This window comes from Nematolebias whitei, chromosome 5 (genome assembly GCF_014905685.2).
Source record: "Nematolebias whitei isolate Nwh7 chromosome 5, NemWhi1, whole genome shotgun sequence".
In the NCBI taxonomy this organism is placed as follows: Eukaryota; Metazoa; Chordata; class Actinopteri; order Cyprinodontiformes; family Rivulidae; genus Nematolebias; species Nematolebias whitei.
Genome location: NC_056502.1, coordinates 19143285 through 19162280, shown reverse-complemented (window position 1 = coordinate 19162280; position 18996 = coordinate 19143285). Strand labels below are relative to the sequence as shown.

Below are 18996 nucleotides of genomic sequence, written 5' to 3'. Positions count from 1 at the left end.
AAAAAAAAAAAACGGACATCAGGTCAAGTACTTTTTTATTAAGTCAACTCTCAGTGGCAGCCATTCGCTAGTGAGAACTGCTTAAAACACTGAAAACTTTAGAAAGATTTTCCATAAATGCAAAACTTGTATCACCAAAATATATTTTCTTCAACCTGTCATGGATTATTTTATTTATTTTTTTACTTTTAAATGGTCACTTTATTTTACAGAAAGAACACAAAGCTTTGCTGAAGACTTGCTTGTGATTAGGTGAATATTAAGTAAACCTGCATTAAAGGTGCACTTTTATTTTACTGTGAATGTGCAGGAAATATTTGTATTTAAATAATAAAAATATCTCAAATTTGATCAGTTTAGTTCAGCTTAGTTAAGTGTAGGAACTCAGAATTTAATTTTATATTAGATTTTTATTAAATATTGATGTAGGGGTGTGGTGGCGCAGAGGTTGGAGAAGGTGGGCCTGTGATCGGAAGATCGTTGGTTCAACTCCTGGTACCGACATCAAAATGTGGGTGGAAAAGGTGAATCACCCACCTGCCTCCACCCTCATTTGCTCCACTCTGGGCCCTTGAGCAAGGCCCTTTAACCCCCACCATCTTCTCCCCTGGGCGCTCTAGATAGCAGCTCTCTGCTCCACACGGAGGGCTGTGGTAGCTCAGTGGTCTGGTTGTGTCAGGAAGGACATCCGGCATAAAAATAATTACCAAGTCTTTGTGTGACAGTTCACTGTGATGAAGGAAAAAGCTGAAATAATTTTTTTTTTTTTTTTAATAATTATCGATCAAATATTTTTTAATGTTTGGCACAACTGTAGTAAAGTAAACATTAAACAACAACAAATCTAAAATTCTCCTTTCTGCTAAAAATTACTTTAAACAGTTTCAGTGCTGACTTTTGTTGTCATCACACTGTTTAAAAAAATTACTGTTAGCCCTCCTTTAGCAGCGTCTGTATTTTTTTTTTTTTTTTTTTGTGAACCTCCCACAGATTTAAGGAGATAAATGTGTTTTGGACTTCATCAGTGTGTAATCATCAAGCTGCATCTCTCTCATTATTACCCTTTACCACAATCTTCTTCATTACCTCATTAACCTCCATTTAATGTGTTCACATGAGTGAAGCAGCCATGAATCAGTCTGGTTCCTCATCACCTACAGCAGTTCTAAGATTATATTTTGAATATCTCTTTGCCTGTTTTTTTTATACCTAAGATTGTTTTTAAATGTCAGTGATTGCAAGATTGTCTCAAGCCTATAGATTGATTGTTTTTGTAATAGTGAAGATAGAAATTTCACCTAAAAATGTAACGCGTTGACATCCGAAGTGAAAAAGTTTATATTCTGGGAATTTTCTGTACGTTTTTGATTCAGTTGCCTTTCCTTTTTGTACTTAGAAAAACTGCCAGCAGCAGTGCACGCAGCGGAGGCAGGACCACAGGATCCGCAGGAACCGGGGGCATGTGGCGCTTCTACACTGAAGACTCGCCAGGCCTCAAAGTGTGAGTAGACTTTATAAAAACAGCCATTATAAAGCAGCTGTACCTGTAAACTCACAAATTTAGCCTTTGACATTTTAACACTTCACTTAACGGCAATAATTCTCAAGATTTCCGATTCTGATGATGGTTATTGGTAGGAAATTGAGTAGACGTGACTTTTTAACAGAACAAATGATGTAAAGGAGCTGTGGATCAGCTTGATTTCGGCGCGTCTGTATGCACACATAATTACATTAGGAGAGCATGCTCTTAAACTCTCCTCGTCAAACTTGTGCTTTGCTCGCCCCTGATATTAGAGGAGGCATCCTGTCTCCAGGCCATAGCCAGTCATGGCTGATCAATGGTGCTGTGGTTGTTATTGAGTGCGCCTCTCCAGCAGTCGGAGGGAAAACTTGCCGTACAGTGGTGTGTATCGAGTGCGTGTTTGGTCCCGCGTTAGACGCCGGCCTCAAAGCTTCATTAAAGGATCCACTCTGAAAGGTCAACTCAATTACTGCTTTCTGACGGGGTGGTGGGAGAGGGAGGGGGCGCCAAGGAGGAGGTTGGCATGGCAATGCTGCTACTTAGCAATGTGCGCCTCCGTCCCACCTCCACCCCCTCTTAGAGCCTCCTTCAGAGATGAGAGCCCCTCCTCGTTTCTAAATCTCATCAATAAAATTAGTCTGCTTTGATTCTCTCTGGTTGGGGTTACAATTGTGTGTGTGTGTGAATCTGGGTATTAATCATTGTCTCATTGTTGTGACAGCGGTCCGGTGCCAGTCCTTGTGATGAGTCTCCTGTTTATTGCCTCGGTCTTCATGCTTCACATCTGGGGGAAGTACACCCGATCCTAAGCCCCACCTGATGACCTCTGACCCTGCTCTTCGGCTTCTTAACTCTTTTGGACCTGGACCAAACAAACAAGTTCCCTCTTCCTCTGTCACTACAACACACACTTTTTTATTAGTACAAGATCTTTATCCATATCAGATTTTAGTAACTTATGCAGCTTCATTCTGTCGATGAGTGTTTTTACACCAGATATGAGCGAACGAGACGAAGCCTCCAAACCTCTTTATTATTCATCATGTTGCTCTCACAAAAACCAGCAGCAGCAACACAGGTTTGCTTCTGCTGCCACACGAGGTCGGTGCATTGTCCAAGGACATTTTTGTTTTCAGGGCCCCAGTAAACCTGATTTTTTTTTTTTGTTGGGTTAATGTCATTTGTACAAAATGTAATTCTGAAGTTGTACAATAAAACAAACAAAAAAAGATTTAAAAAAAAAGTTTTTGTTTTGCTTCAATCTTGTTTTGCAAGTTTAAACTTATGTATCCATTACCAGAATTCTGAAAGCTACTTTTTTAAATAGCGTTTTATTTAAACATTTGTTTTAAACAGAAAAATTATAACATAAAAATTGTAAAATTTGTCAAAGTTGAGGCTCAAATTTTCTAGTTTTTTAAATTTTCCACCACATATTTCACTTATGTAACCCTGATCAATTACTTCATTTAGTGGTTTTACATGTCGACATAAGTTTATATTTTGCTGATTTTAGTGTCTTGAGTACATCAGCAGAAAACTTCACGTATCTAGACAAATGTGTATAAGTTTATTTTGGTAAACTTGACTGGATGAAAGTTAAGTTTAGTTACTAGTTAAGTTTTGCTCAATATTTTTTTGACAGGATCTATAATTGCCGACAGAGTACTAGGTTAGAATAAAGAATATAATGACTGATTGGAAAACGTTTCATATTTGTCGATAAAAGGGTATTATGACTACCGGTACTCGTAAGGACAGAAAATAAAGCTGTTTCAATATGACTTCTGATTTATAAGATCTTCGTGTTATGCCTCCTTTTCTAGGCAACTGAGCAAATACGAGTCATGAAGCCCATCCATGATCAGTGGAATGGATTTAGGGATTTTTGCGCACTCCGATCAGTGGTGGGTCTAAATCTGCATAAATCACGAGCCCCAGTACAGATATATACACCTTGTGTAGTTTTTACTCTGGCCATAACTTCTCCAGATGCTTTGAACTTGTGCAATGCTGTGTAGCATTTAAAAAAATTGCCACAAAATATATTCTCGTGTTTAATTTTTGAGTCGACCATTGTTTGAGAAAATGCCAACACAAGGTCTGCAGAGTGTCAGAGGAGCATTAAAAAGCAAACCATCGTACAAGTCATGGGGGACGGGGGAGGTTTACTCATTTTTGATGTGCAAACTACAGAACGCGCATCAACATTTGTTGGTTTTCAGCTGCTCAACAGTTTCAATTATCAAATATTTAATTTAATTATGATCATTTTGAGTTTAACATTGGGAACAAGCTTAAAAACAAAAAAAAGGAACTGGAAATCTTAAATGGTTTTAGAATTACATTACAGCAGTTTAACAACGTAACAAAGTTACAAGCAAGAGGTCAGTAGCAGGATAATGTTCTAAGAATATCCTCTGAAAGTCTGAGTGAAGATGGAGACATGTTCTTTTAACAGAGAGAAACTTCTGCAGGTCGAAAAGGACAAACCCTGAGTGTTTGGTTTATAAGCAGCACAACCTCCAAAACAAACACTTGGATTCATGCTTTATCATTATTTTAAATAGCTCATTTTACTCGGCCTAAGACAAAAGTACTTTGAAATGGTACAAATCACATGATCTGGGTTGAAAGAAGGAAACGGACTGTCCTGTTTACTATCAGCGCACAGAATCTGTGATGGTTGTACACTGGTGCGCATGACACCAGTAAGCATCAATTTAAAGTGCCTGTGACGTCAATTTTTTTTTTTGTAACAAATAACGAAGGCATTATTGGAAAAACGAAATGAATGTGTTGCAAAAATACCATTACGCTGCTAACAGGAAGTGATGACACGGGAACACTTGTGCAGAGAACTGCTACAATAACCAACGGATGAAAATGAATCTGATTCTTTAGATTATTTTGAGTCACTATCAGAAAGTGATGAACAAAAATCAGAGTTTGTATAAAACAAAGAACAGGGAGTTCCACTTTTTAAAACCTTCCCCTTTGTCATCACTTCCTGTTTCACTTGCGCAAAGTAAAAAACATAATATGCCAGTTGTTACAAAATGATAAAATTGTGTGTATTATACCAAATTTCTTAAACATTGAGATGTTTTCTTCCACTTTTTCTATGTGTAGGAAATGCATCTTGCATGCACTTTAATGTTAAAGGATACCAACATCTGCTGCCATCTGGATTAACAATCTATACTTCAAACAATAAAAACATCCATCCATTATCTTTACCTGCTTTTCCAGTCAGTCGGAGGGGGTCACTGGTGCCCATATCCAACTGTCGCTGTGTGGGAGGAGGGGGACACCTGGACATGTCTCCAGTCCATCACAGAGACACAAAGACAAACGAGACAAACGACTACGGATGCACAATATTATTGGCATGGTATCGGCCGATATTAGCAATAAAGTTAAATATTGGACATTGGCCCTTCCATCAAAATAACTCACCGATACAAAAGACGCAGTTTCAGCACATGTCATAACGTCACGCCATCTTAGAGCTATTCCAATCTGACTTTAAACCTCTCCTTAGCACTGAAACTGCCCTGCTGAAGGTCTTTAATGACATTTTCTTAACCACTGATACCGGTGATTCTGTGCTGCTTGTCCTGTTGGACCTCACAGCCGCCTTTGACACCATCGACCATGAGATCCTCATTGCTAGGTTGGCGCAGTGTGTGGGCATCACAGGGTCAGCCCTCAATTGGTTCAGATCTTACCTCGCTGACAGATCCTTTTGTGTCTCCATCAAGGATTTTAGTTCTGCAGCGGCAGAGCTTAAATGGGGGGTTCCGCAGGGGTCCATCCTGGGTCCCCTCCTATTCTCTTTATACCTGCTGCCGCTTGGTGCTGTTTTCCGGAAACGCAACATGCCCTTCCACTTCTATGCCGATGACTGTCAAATTTACTTCCCCCTAAGACACAATGGCACATGCTCTATTCAACCTCTGCTCGACTGCCTGGCTGACATCATGGACTGGATGGCTTTAAATTTCTTAAGTTTCAATGAAAAGAAGTCTGAAGTCATGTTGTTCCCTCCCAACGACACGATCACAAACCACTGCATCAACCTCTCCGCTCTAACCCTGACAGAAAAACAAAGAGTCACTAATCTGGGAGTGATAATGGACCCTTTCCTGAAATTTAAATCATGTTTCTTCCAACTGAGGCGGCTGTCTAAACTGAAGCCCATATTGTCCAAAAATAACTTTGGAGACATTAATACATGCATTCATTACATCTAGGCTTGATTACTGCAATTCGCTCCTGTTTGGTATCAGTCAGACCTCCATTGCACGACTACAACTGGTCCAGAATGCAGCAGCCCGATTTTTAACCAGTACAGGCAAAAGAGAGCACATTACACCAGTTTTGGCCTCACTGTACTGGTTATCGGTTCACTTTCGAATCCAGTTCAAAATACTCATGTATGTCTACAAATCACTGAACAGTTTCGCCCCCCCCACCCCATCTCTCTGATCTGCTACAACCGTATGTCCCACCATGCTCCCTGTGGTCAGCGGACCAGTTGTTCCTCACAATTCCAGGAACTCGTCTGAAGCACAGAGGTGACAGGGCCTTCTCTGTAGCAGGACCAAGACTTTGGAACGAGTTACCTCTGCTTGTCAGACAGGCCCCCTCCCTCTCGGTTTTCAAGTCCCGTTTAAAAACCCACTACTATTGAGTAGCTTTCAACACCAGATGATCTGTGTTTTGATCCTGTATGCTCCACACTGGTTAGTCGTCTTATTTATTATCTGCATCATTTTTATGTCTATATTCTGATTTACTTCATTTTGTATATTGCTTTGTGTGTTACCTGTTGTTTTTGTCTGTACAGCACTTTGGTTGGCCTTGTCGCTGTTTTAAGTGCTTTATAAATAAAATGGTATGGTATGGTAATGTGCGCCGCTGAGTTTATATTTGTGAAAATTTACAAATTTGCACTGTTCGAGTGTTGTCATTGTCTTATAGAGAGTAAATATCATGAATAAATTTGACATTAACTATAATTCATGCAAGTTGAAGTGTTTCATCATTTTAAGTCCCTTTTTGGCATCTGCATTTGGTAGCAGGCTAAATTGACAAAGACCATGCAGAATAATGTATTTTAAGTCCACAGCAGAGGTATATCTAAAAATATTGGTATTTGTATCGGTGATCAGCCACATAAGTTTTAAAATATCGGCATATCGGCCAAAAATCAATATTGTGCATCCCTACAAACAACCATTCACTCTCTCGCTCACATCTAGGGACAATTTAGAGTTACCAATCAGCTTAACATGCATGTTTTTGGTCTGTGGGAGGAAACCGGAGCACCTGGAGAAAACCCACACATGCACGGAGAGAACATGTGAACTCAACCCAAAGGGGCCCCAGCTGGGATTTGAGCTGGCGACCTCCTCGCTGAGAGGCAACAGCTCAACTGAGCCACTGTGCTGCCCCATTAGAAACGTTTGGCGTCGTATACTATAGCAGCTGTTATTATGGCTTTTGTTTGCCAGAACATGAAACTGAGCATATATTCAACAGAAAATGTTAGTAAGCTGATGTTTTATTATTATTTATTTAAACATGGAGTTTGCAAAGTCAGATTTTGTTTTCATTCCACAGCAGCTTTGGGCTTTCTCTTATTTCTTGTTGACCTAAGATCTGGTGGAATGTGTATTCTTTTTATTCTCATACAGATTCTTGTTAGACTCAACCTCCAGCTTGTGGATAAAATATATAATAACATTTAAAGTATTTGTTTTATTATCGCCTATAAAAAAAAAAAAAAAACAACTTTATTTCTTTTGTCTTTCCTGCGGGGGGCGCTGCAGACTACTGTCTGAACAGTGCTGACTCAGCAGATGTTCACCACAGCATAAAGCTCATCACTCACAGATATGAACACATGTTTGTTCAGCTCTATTTTTAAATCATTTGAAGCTTCACGATGTAAAAAGGTTTTGCAATAGATCAACATCATCCAGTCAATCAGTCTCTTTGATAGTGAAGTGATTTTAATATAAAAGCCCTGATGAAATAATCTAACATTTAATTTAATCAAGGCATGTTGATTTAAACTTTTTAGCTCCTTCAGGTAATTTCCTTTCGTTTCATTTTACTGGGAAATGTGGGCGCTGCTGTGAACCGCTCTGGATGTTTTAGAGATTTACAGCTGCATCACCAGGTTATCATTGAATATGAAACCTACCAGCTGGCATGTTCTCCTCGTGTGTGTGTGTGTGTGTGTGTGAGCACTTGTGTTAAACGTAGCGTTCACGTCCTGTTCATTAATTCATCCCTGTTGCTATGGCTCTACTTTCCAACAGGCCTCCAGCGGTCGTGGCGTCCCTCTCCCCGTCGTCCCTGTCCTGTACACACAGACACACACTGACAAACTCCCCGGCCCAATTCACCGTGGCACAACACGGCAGCGAGCCAGAATAATTCAACAAAACTATTAAATATGAAGGAGCCGCGCGCGGCAGAGCGGTCCCGGTGTTCAGGAGCCGAACAAGCCCAGGCAGCATGTGGAGCTCTGCGGCCTTCTCTGCTGCTGCAGCCTGTAGTTCTAAACTCCTCCTGACACCGTCCATGCACGTCAACTCACTGTTTCACTAAACAGCCCTGTATAGTGGAGCTGCAACTACTGTGCACTTTATTTTTGGAATAGACAGTTCAGTAATGTATTAAAAACCTTCTGACGTAAGCGATAAAATGATCCCCGTTTAGTTTTATTGTTTCGTTTCAACAAAGTGCATTTTATTCCTTATTAGATGCACAGTAATGCTTTTTCTTGGGCCTCTATTTGTAGCCACTGGCCAATCAAATTGCTCTTGTGTCCATATTACTGTAGGGTGAATGCAGCGTTTTATCTTACACAAATGTATTTAATGTAATGCAGGCCTTTCAAATGGATTCTCACACGTCTTTAATTTTCTTTTCCAACAGTGAACTAAAAACTATCAGGGATGACATGAAGATAATATGGTTTCCTATGAGAGAAAAGAATACTAACAATTTGCAGTATTAAGAAAAAACGTGGGAAATAAAAGGTCAGAAGGAATAATTTATGTAATAAAGGATGCTTATGATGAAAACTGGGAATTTAATAGTTTTCAACAAAAAAATAAATCACAACTTCACCATTTTAGATTGATACAGCTTGCAAACACAAAATCACCGTCCACAGCAAAGCAAACATTAGACAAAGTTCGAACATTTGCTCTTTCTTATGGGATACAAGAGCCCTTTACACTAGGATTCTGTTAACAAGAAACCATAACCTTACTTACAACATTTTTCAGTCAGGTCATCTGGACAGTTTCTTTTTTGTGCTGAAATGTTTCACCTTCGATCCAGAAGGCTTCATCAGTCAACGAAACACACAACAAAACTGATTCTTCCCCCAACAGCTTACTCCAAAGTGGAACAAACCAGTTCTGCTTGTGATAAGATGGTCTCTTTGGTACGCCCCCTCCTCCATTGCCGACCCTCTTCCTTGTTGACAGTCTTGTCAAACTGGTTGAAAACAACAAAGTCCATGCTCAATAATCCAGGTATACAATCCAACATTTTTCAGTCAGGTCTTAACCTTACTTGTTGTCAGAAGCTTTTGAATGACCCCAGTTTGTATAAATCCAGTTTAATTTTAACTGGATTGAAGAGCTAAGGGATAGTCCAAGTGAGGTCAAGACTAAAGTGGATTGTTGCTATTTTAAAACAGCTTCCATCTCAAAAAAGCCTTACTAGTTCATCCAAATTATTTATTTTACTTTTACATCATTGTCAGTTTCACATCACACTGTACGCAGAAATGTTTTTCTTGCAAGCACAAATAACAGCAGCAGCTAGCCGTAGCACCTGTGGTGCAGCCTGACCTACTTCTGGCAGAAACATATCAGCATTTCAGTCAAAAGAATCGTGCAATGAGAAGATGTAAATGAAAAAAGTTTATTAAAAACATTTCCATACATTAGGAGAGTCATGTTGTTTTCGCATGACAGCAATCCATTTTAGTCGTGGCTGTAACCAGACCAGTTGTTAGCTCATCAGTCTGGTCAAAATTAAACTATTACTTCAAATTTAGCTCTTTTAAAACGCTATCCACAACAGGTAAGATATTGTTTTTTCCACATAATCCCACTTTGAAAGATAAAGAAATATCGCTTAAAGTAAAACAATTTTTTTTGTCTGGAGAAAAACCACAAATTAAACTTAGAAACACACACTTTTTTATTTTTACTTTTCTCATCTAACACAACAGTAGAAAACAATATTAATTTCTGAGACCTACAGTAATTTTAGATGCACTGAATGTTCAAAAAGATCTTAAAGAGTACCTAATGGTATTTTGTTAAAACTATGATTTATAAGAAAGCTATCAGTGCAGATAAGATTCTCCAGTTCCACTGCGTCAAAGCTGCACCAGCAGAGCTCAGTAACCAACTTGTGTCTGAGTCCTCCACATACAGTATGCGCGTATGCACATGTAAGGTGAAGTTTGTCTTGTGGAAAGAAGGAGTCAAGAGAAGACACTTTCTTCAGAGCACTTCCTCTTTTTGTCATTTTCACCAGAAACCCATATCCTGTAAGGAAACCACATATTTACAAGGGGTAGAGGTTAACATGCTCTGCAAAGCGTTCACATGTTCTTCTGACACATGTTGGGTGAAATAAAACTGCTCCGGTCTCCCATGCGGCTGTGTCACAGTCATCATTAACCTGCAGGTGTACGTGTTGTCCTACAGATGGACACAGCTTCAGGACATCAGGTGCAGCAGCGATGGTGAACATCTCCTTCAAAGGCAGAGCTGAGCGCTCTCTGTGCAGAGGAGTGTGAATGTCCACTGCTGCATGAAGTTCTATCAAGTATGTGAGCGTATTTTCTTAACAGATCACCTGGTTGGTAAAGCATGGAATGGCAGGACATGTGGGTGGAATTGATCTGTGTTCACTGACCAAGTGAGGCCCAAGGGATGCTCAAAAACTGAATCCTGGGAGAGGGAACGATGGGAACAACAGGATTTGCACTGTGCACAGACCTGTCAGCCGGCTGAGGTATAACACGATAAGTCAAACTTTAAGCATTAGGTCAAATGAACAGATGGGAGACAAATGTTTCAAGACCTGGGACTCATACTTTTTGTGAAAAAAGGCAAAAATTAAAGCATTTGAAAACACTTTAATTACAATTATGCACATTAAATAGGAAGATGTTTTAATACAAAAGGGCTGATTTTTAATATGATCACAATTTTGTATAAATAAAAAGAAAGATCTGAAGAAATTTTAGGCAAAAATGTACTCAGAAGTAAAATGAACTGTCTGACTGGACTCTAAAATGTTGAAGAAGTTTATTTGGGAGACTAGCACTCACACTGGGAACAAATTAAGCTTTAAGGCTTTAAAAGAGAGTACAGTATGACTTTAAAGAATGGTGTTCTGTGATGAGATTATCTGCAGTCAGTTCTTTTTTATTGGTAGATAGTTATCAGAATAACATCAGTTTAAAAAATCTAAGATCCATTTGTACTTGAAAATTGCAATTTCTGAGTTTTAAGTAAAAAAAAAAAAGACTGAAAACAAGCTGAAGTTGAAATTTTGATTTTGAGCCTGATGTTTCTCATCAACCTCAAAATCAAAAATGGCTGCCAAACACAAAAATCTTCTGTAATTGAGTGTTTATTTACATTCTAATGGTTTGCATTCATTTAATCATTTGAGCACATAGTACTGCACAACCTTCATTGGTCAACCTGTTGCCACGATGTTTAAAGGCATAAAAATAGAAAGAAACATATTTTTGTCTGGAACTGCTAATGAGAGCTAGCTGGGCCTCAGCAGAACAATCTATAAATCCTACTGGTTTAATGACTTGCAACTAGAACACAGTTAAATTGGGCGTGGCGTCATTCCCAAAGACAGGCGAAAAATCTCTGAGGTAAAACGTATTAATTCAGAGTGGACAATCAAGCTAATGGCTATAGCAAGGAAAGACCAACATGGATTACATCTGTTCTAAAACAACTTAACAAAATTTACAAAGCGGTTCATTTGAACACTAGGTTATAAACAACTAGGTTATAAACAACTAGGTTATAAACATATTTACCATGACTTTAACAATACACACCTCAAAACTGGGTTGGTCTGCAGTCCATTACAAATAAAGTTTAACTGTCTAAAGAAGGCTGCAAGCTGGAATATGTTCAAAACATTAAAAAAAAGCATTTTAACCAATTTAATGAGCGTGCCAAATTACCTATCCAATGAAAATGTTGGTTTAAGATGTTAAAATATATTTTACATGAACTGTTAGCAAGTGTTGACATTAAAGCTGTTTGGATGTGGCAGAAATCAGCTTTGGCTTTGGCTCCTCTCCAATGAGCCATTAGCTGGTCAGAACTAACTTGTGAAAGCTTTCCATTTTAATATGTGGGTATTCTAAGTTTTATTTTAAACAATCCTGATGAACGCTCAACAATCCAGGTAGAAAAATCTAAATTAGTTAAGTCAGGTTCTCTGGACGGATTCTTCTTGTTGAAACATTTCGTCTTTTACCCTCACTGAATAAGTCCTTTGGATAAAAAAAATTAAATGTTTCAACAAGAAGAATCCATCCAGAGGACCTGACTTAGCTTTTTTTTTTTTTTATAGATATTGTACACAATATTACACCCAAAACAAATGTTGCTTTAAAAAAAACTGCCTTTTTTTAGGACATGTATAGCTTATTTGTGCCATAAAGATTTGATTGTAATGTAACTGTACTGTAGAAACCGTCCTCGTTTTGTAACTACTGCTTCCATCAAAAACACTTTAAAATGGCAGAATAATTCTGATCATGCTTCCAAAGCATCCAGTGTTTACATAAACACATGTCCAGTTGATGTGATCATGTGATCAGCAATCGTTCTCCCAGCAGCACGCTCTGTGAATGGCCAGCGCTCAGGAGCAGCACGCTGTGATCCGCTGAGAAGCGACAACCTGCTCCCTGTAAAATAATCCGACTCCATGTTCAGACATCCAGGCCACATGGTTGCTGTCATATGACGTGAAGGTGGCTCAGGAGGGGCAGAGCCAAGTGAGAATCTGTCAATGCGTGTACAGTTTGTGCCTGCTGGACGCTGCCAGACCTGAATGATGTGGTCTCTGTCTGTCAGACAGAAATAAACAGAGTCAGGAGTGAGTCTGCACCAGTCAACAACTTAAACCTCATCTGATCCTCAGAGTGACATTAGGTGCATCACATGTATGAGGTAGGGGGAATAGTAACATTATTTTATCCTTATTTCACATTTGATTAAAATTGTCAACTATCATATAGGTGGACAATTGTTTCTGTGTTCATTTGTCTGTCTGTTAGCAAAACATTTCTTGAAGACCTGGATAGATTTTAATTAAAGTCTCAGAAAGTGTTGAGTTCAAATAACTCAGTCCATTTTACATATATTACCTAAATTTTGTGTATGGTAGTTGTTGAGAGTCATCCTCAACACATACTCTGAGTGCGCACCAATCACCAATCACAGAACTTTGTGCGAGGCTGCAGATGGCATGCATTCCTTTAAGGAATGCTACTTTCTTTACTTGAGATTCAGTATTTAACAGAGTACGTCTCAAGAAATTATTTGCACAGAAAATACTATTTGTTGAATTTATTTTGTAGATTATACAGTCTGCAAATTTGTGCACACAGATTTAACTGATCAATACTTTTAGTAAAATAATTGAAATCATTAACTTGTTTTCCATGATTGTTTGGAATTAAATCCAACATCATAATTAAGTATTATAAAACAAATGCCTTTTCAAGATATTCAATTGTTCCATTACCCACACACATATATACAATATATATTATACTGTAATTTTTGTAGTATAAGTCACCTTTTTGCATAAATTTGCAAGTCCTGCGACTGCAGCGACTAATATACGTATCCCCCCCACATTTATAACCCAATTTTTGGCTGAGATCTGACGATTTCATTCATTCTGACATGGAAAATATTGAACACTACCATTTTCAGTCACTAGAGGGCCGTCAAACTAATATGGCTATTAATGAGACACTTGGCTTGCCATACCAACCCACCTTCGTCTCGATCCCGAACTCCTGGAGCAAACATCAAATCAGCTACATTTCGCCGCACCGCCCAGGTGAAATGCAGCTGATTTGAATGTTAAAGTGCATTTATTAAGGAAAGGTTAACCTGAGACACACGTTTGCTATAATTTTGAGCAAACAAATAATTGTTTTTAAGTGTTAATATTGTTAAATTCTTGTTAAAGTCCTCCCGTACACGCTCCCGCGGCCGCCATCTGGCAGCCAATCGATTTTTGGCACAACTCCAGCCCACATTTCCGGGTGATCAGCGGTGACACATAACAGATGCAACTTAATACGGGAAAGCAACTTATGTATGTTTTTTTCTACTTTATTAGACATATTTGGACTGATGCGACTTATACAGTGGTGTGACGTGTACAGCGGCAAGTACGGTACTATATATAGTGTGTATATATATATATATAAATATATATATATATATATATATACACACACACACACATACATATATATGTATAAACTGACATACCTCAAAATGTCTATCACTAAAATCATTTCCTGCTACACTTGACCAGTAATTATTGCTGTAGCATGAGTCCTGTTGCAAAGTTTATCCTTCACATCTTTTAACATTGTATGGGTTTCAAAATGTATTTCCTAAGGTCATGTTTTGTGTGTTTATTATATATTATATATTATATGTTCCACCATGTTCACACAGCTGGACATGATGAGTGTTGTAAATTTTTATATCAATGTATTCCTTGTGTCTCAGACAGTCACAAGCCTGAAGCCACCCCTGGGTAAACAATAGGCCATTTCAAAATTGCCTAAATCTTAAAGTTTCAATTTATTTTATAGAAGAAGCTCTAAAAAAGAAAGGAAAAAAGTCTGAATTACCGGTACACTGATAATGAAAACTTCAAATTAAAAAATGACAATATAATGCATATCCAGTTAAACTGTACCAGTATATATAAAATATCATGAATGCATGGGCTGTGCAAAAGAAACTTGAAAAAGGTCATAAAATAAGAAATCACTGTCTAAAAATAGAAACAAATACAAAAGGAAACTGAGATTCTGAGTGATACAGCATCGACAGTTGAAGTTAAAAGCGCATAGGAAAAAAGACAAAAACACAGAAAAGGGGGTTAGAGCAGAAACACGGTGTAAAACAAAGAGAACTGCCACAGCAAGAGTCACTGCAGAGAGTTATGAATAACTACAGGAAGATGGAAACAAGTGGAGAGGCTCGATGGTGGGACAAAAGGAGCAGAAGCTGAACGGGTTTGCTGTGATACATGAAAAGAATTTAGCAGGATGGAACAATGTGGAGGCTCAGCTCAACACACAGACAGGAGCTCAATAAAACCTTGAAAGAGCAGAAGAAGAAACACACATCTCAGTGATGAGAAGATAAAAGAGCGAAGAATCAGAATAAAAATACAAAACGAACAAATCCATATATCTCCTACCTGCGGAGGATTTTACAGATACTTTTTGTAAATTTCAAACCTGACTGACTGATTTTAGATGTGTGTTTTTAATTTGTGAATGGGCTGATGGGGGTGAGGAGGGGTTACGATAAGGTGAATCCCAACATGGAGGGCATTTGGTCTTTCCGACCTTTTCACACACATCCCTTCCTGTCACCGGTCAGGCTACGTCAGGGCCTGGTGATGCCCCGCGTGACTGTCACACGCATGAAAACTTTGCCAGCTGGACTGTGATGTCATAAGCATGTGTCCCCCAGAAACCCCTACTGGCCCCGCCTCCCACTCTGCAGCTCAAACTGGGACCACTGAGGATACTGTGGCTGCTGGACTAATTTAGGAAGGGTGAACCAAGTGGAGCGTCTCAAGTGTCAGCCTTGTGCTTTCTAATATTAAAAGACCTGTTGACTTTTGTGTGTATATGTATGTGTGTTTATGTGCAGTGTATTTTTAGGTGAATTTTCCACTCCCTCTGCAGCTAAAGAGAATCAGGGGGTCAGCACAGTACATATCACCAGGCACTTAAAGAAGGATATTCTTAGACAATGTTGAACTATCTGTAAATCTGTTTTTATATTTTTACATTTCCTTCATAGTTGGAGCCTAAACAGTGCTTTTCTTTAGTGTGTTTATTGTGTAAAGCAGGGTTATTAACTAAATTGCTCAGGGGGCCACAGTTACTGAAAGCCAAGAGCTCAGGGGCCGGACATCCAGCAGTTATTGTCACTAAATAAGTTTGTTTTATGGTTTAAAATCTAGTTTTATTTCAAAATAAACTCATTAGTGGGCCGAATTGAGTTTACCTGTGGGCCTGATTTGGCCCCCGGGACGCCAGTTGAAAAGCTCTGGTGTCAAGTATTGTTGTGCATCTGTGCCAACATTTGGCAATCACAGTCAGCCAAGAACTGAAGCTGCCCACCTTCATTTCTTTAGGGGATTATAAACATTTGATAATGTCAATAAAAACATCAAAGCAAATACTTTCTTGTTTTTAGTATTTTACCTTGCTTTATATGGCACCTTGATTTACTGCTTTTTTTAACAATACTTTTATTGTAATTGCATTTTATTGTACTTTATATGTTGTCTGTCTTAACAAGATCTCTCTTGTAAATGAGTCCTCGTGACTCAATGAGACTAACCTGTATAAATAAAGGTTGAATGAATGAATGAAAATTTGTAGTAGGAAAGTCAAACTATAATAAAATGCACATGTGACGCTTGCGTTCATTTTAAAGATGCTCGGTTTGGGTGTGATATGGTCTTTGATACACAACAACAGGCTTGTAAGCTGCAGCTTGGTCATTTATAATTTTCTGTTTAACACATAAAAACATGAAGGTTGTCACAATGAACCTCTTTGTTACTGCAGAGCTGTTAAGTTCTCAGTTTGAACTGTGAAATGGTTCACTGAGCATTTTGACAGTGGCTGTCTCAAACAAAGGCAATACCAAAAGTTGTGCAAAATGGCTGCTGGTGCTAATAAAGTGCTTTCAAAGTCATGTGGTATAAAATAAAATATATTTTCAATAGTGCTTATAAAAAATGTTATGTTACCTTGGTAATGATCCAATTTTGGTAGCTTGGAATGCATGTGACTTTAAACTTATGGTCAACTTTAAAAATGTTTTATGAACAGTGTGAAACCAACGAGCACACAAGCATGGTGTTGCATGGACTTTCTTTTAATCATGAAATAAATAATGACAGTGAACTGTGTTAGAAAGCTTAATATATGAACATACAGCAGCAAGGTAAGAACTACGTGATTCAACAAGGTTCAACATTTGAAAAAAATATCTGAGACATCTCATTTTATTATTTACCAACGGTAATGTCCTGTAAGTTTACACGGAGAGAGCGGGACTTCAGACTTGAACAGGAACCAACACTGAAGCTGGTCCCGTTCTCGCTTCAACTTCCGCGTTCCAGTGAAATGTCTAAAGAAAATAATCTGGGATTCAGATGCTGCTGATTCTGCATCATTGCAGTGACAAGTAACATCATGAGTTAATGGATGGTTTGTCAGATGCAGCAAAACAATAAAGTTTGGTTAGCATGGTAAGCTATGCTTAAACAGAATAAAAAAATGATACGATGTGCTAACGTTAGTGATGAGTGAAGTGGGAGAGGATTACGACGCTTAGCGGGGAGTAGCTAAAATATTTGACATTTCAGTAACATATAAGAACGTACAAAGTACAAACCATCACACCATTGTGTCTCAAGAAAGTGTATTTTTGTGAGGACACGTTTAAACATTAGTTAAAGTCTGATGTTTGTCTTCATAATGCGCTACAGCTGATGCTCAATTGGGTGTCTGTGGTTTGGGCTCAATTGAGGTTATCTTTATACCTTCATGTCAGTCCAGGTAACTGAACGTGTCATATGTGCATGTCATTGTGGAAGGTCTTTGGATGAATTATGCAATCCAGACCAAATCAGTTTGCTCTGAACAGTGGCTGTGAAAGTTTTCTTTGTTGACATATCTCATGATGTTATCGTTGCTGTGCTTGCATCTTTACACAAGTGTTCCTCTCATTTTGCCACAGGCATGTGGTCAGATTAACCAACATCAGTGTGAATAATGTTGCTATAAGCTCTCAAGAACTGTAATTTTATTCACAAGCCTCTCACAAATAATGTTATCAAGCCTCTAAACATGAAACTCATCTTGCTGTGACAGCAGCAGACTTAAAACACTGCCCTCACTTATAAGTTAACAGTTACTTTCTCTGGGTTTATGTGTGAAAATTTGCATATTGGACTTATACCCATCCCCCACCCTCCAATAAGCAGATGCCATGCAACACGCAGCTAATATGTCATTATCAGATCATTTTCTCACATGTCTACCTGCTGTTTCTCTCAGCAGGGAGTTCACTCAAGATGCCCAAGTTGTTAATACAAAAATTAAAAAACTTCAGGGCCTGCAAACCTATGAGCACAGACACGTCCAACGCAGTAGATAGCTCAGTCCTGCAGTCATAATTGTCAGCTCGCTTCAGGGTGAGGTGTGTTTGTTGGGATTTGCAATGACAGGGGGAAAAAAGGATTCTTCCTCTCTGTTTTACCAACACTCTCTTTTTTTTCCACCTCTTTCTTCACTGCTTTGGCAGGTACGAAGTTCAGATCTATTACTTCAGTTACCCACAACATGAAAGTCAAATTCTTATTTTAATAGAGCTCAAAAGCATTGCCTGCCAAATGTATGAAGTAAAACAATCCATAGATTTGTAGATTTTTATTTGAGACTCATAAAGATCTCTACATTTTCTATTTTTTGTGAAGCTATAGTTTTTAGCATTTGATTCATAATCCAGTCTAGTGATTTTTATATTAAAATCTATGTCATCAGACAAATTGTTTAAAAAGATGAGTGAAAGAACAGCCTGCAAATTCCAAGTTGACTAAAAGAAACATAATTTATTCTATAATGTTATTTTGTTCTATGGTTTAAAAAACATAATATAGAAACTTCAGTGTTGATTTGTATTTGATAAATGAACCTCTTTGTTGTCTGAATAATAAATTAAAACGTTATTTGGTGTAAGTTTTATTTGTTTCAGTCACGTTGATTAAATTTAGTTATTGGGTTGAACTGTTTGCGATATTTGCTCGAATCCATACGTTTATTTTCGCTTAATTAAAAGTGTCTGAACATTTAAATGAAATGCAATGGCTGACTTAACTAAACCAGCTTCACTTTAAACTGAAATATACTTTTCAACATAAAATATGTAGCCTGTGGAAATAGCTTTATCCTGGTTCAGCTGAAAAATGTGTACAAAATGTATTTAATGTATCTTCCTATACATACATACATGCATACATACATGCATACATACATACATACACACACACACACACACACACACACACACACACACACACACACA

At 38.2% G+C, this 18996-nt stretch overlaps 1 protein-coding gene across 1 annotated transcript in view; it reads left to right on the top strand.

Moving 5' to 3' along the window:
• Positions 1–2768, top strand: part of sec61b (SEC61 translocon subunit beta) — a 5328-nt gene extending 2560 nt beyond the window's left edge. Inside the window, exons 3-4 of the mRNA XM_037676322.1 lie at positions 1397–1501; positions 2247–2768. Coding sequence (XP_037532250.1) covers positions 1397–1501; positions 2247–2334 — 193 coding nt within the window. The 3' untranslated portion in view covers positions 2335–2768. The remainder of the gene's footprint in view (positions 1–1396; positions 1502–2246) is intronic.
• The last annotated feature ends 16228 nt before the right edge of the window (positions 2769–18996 follow it).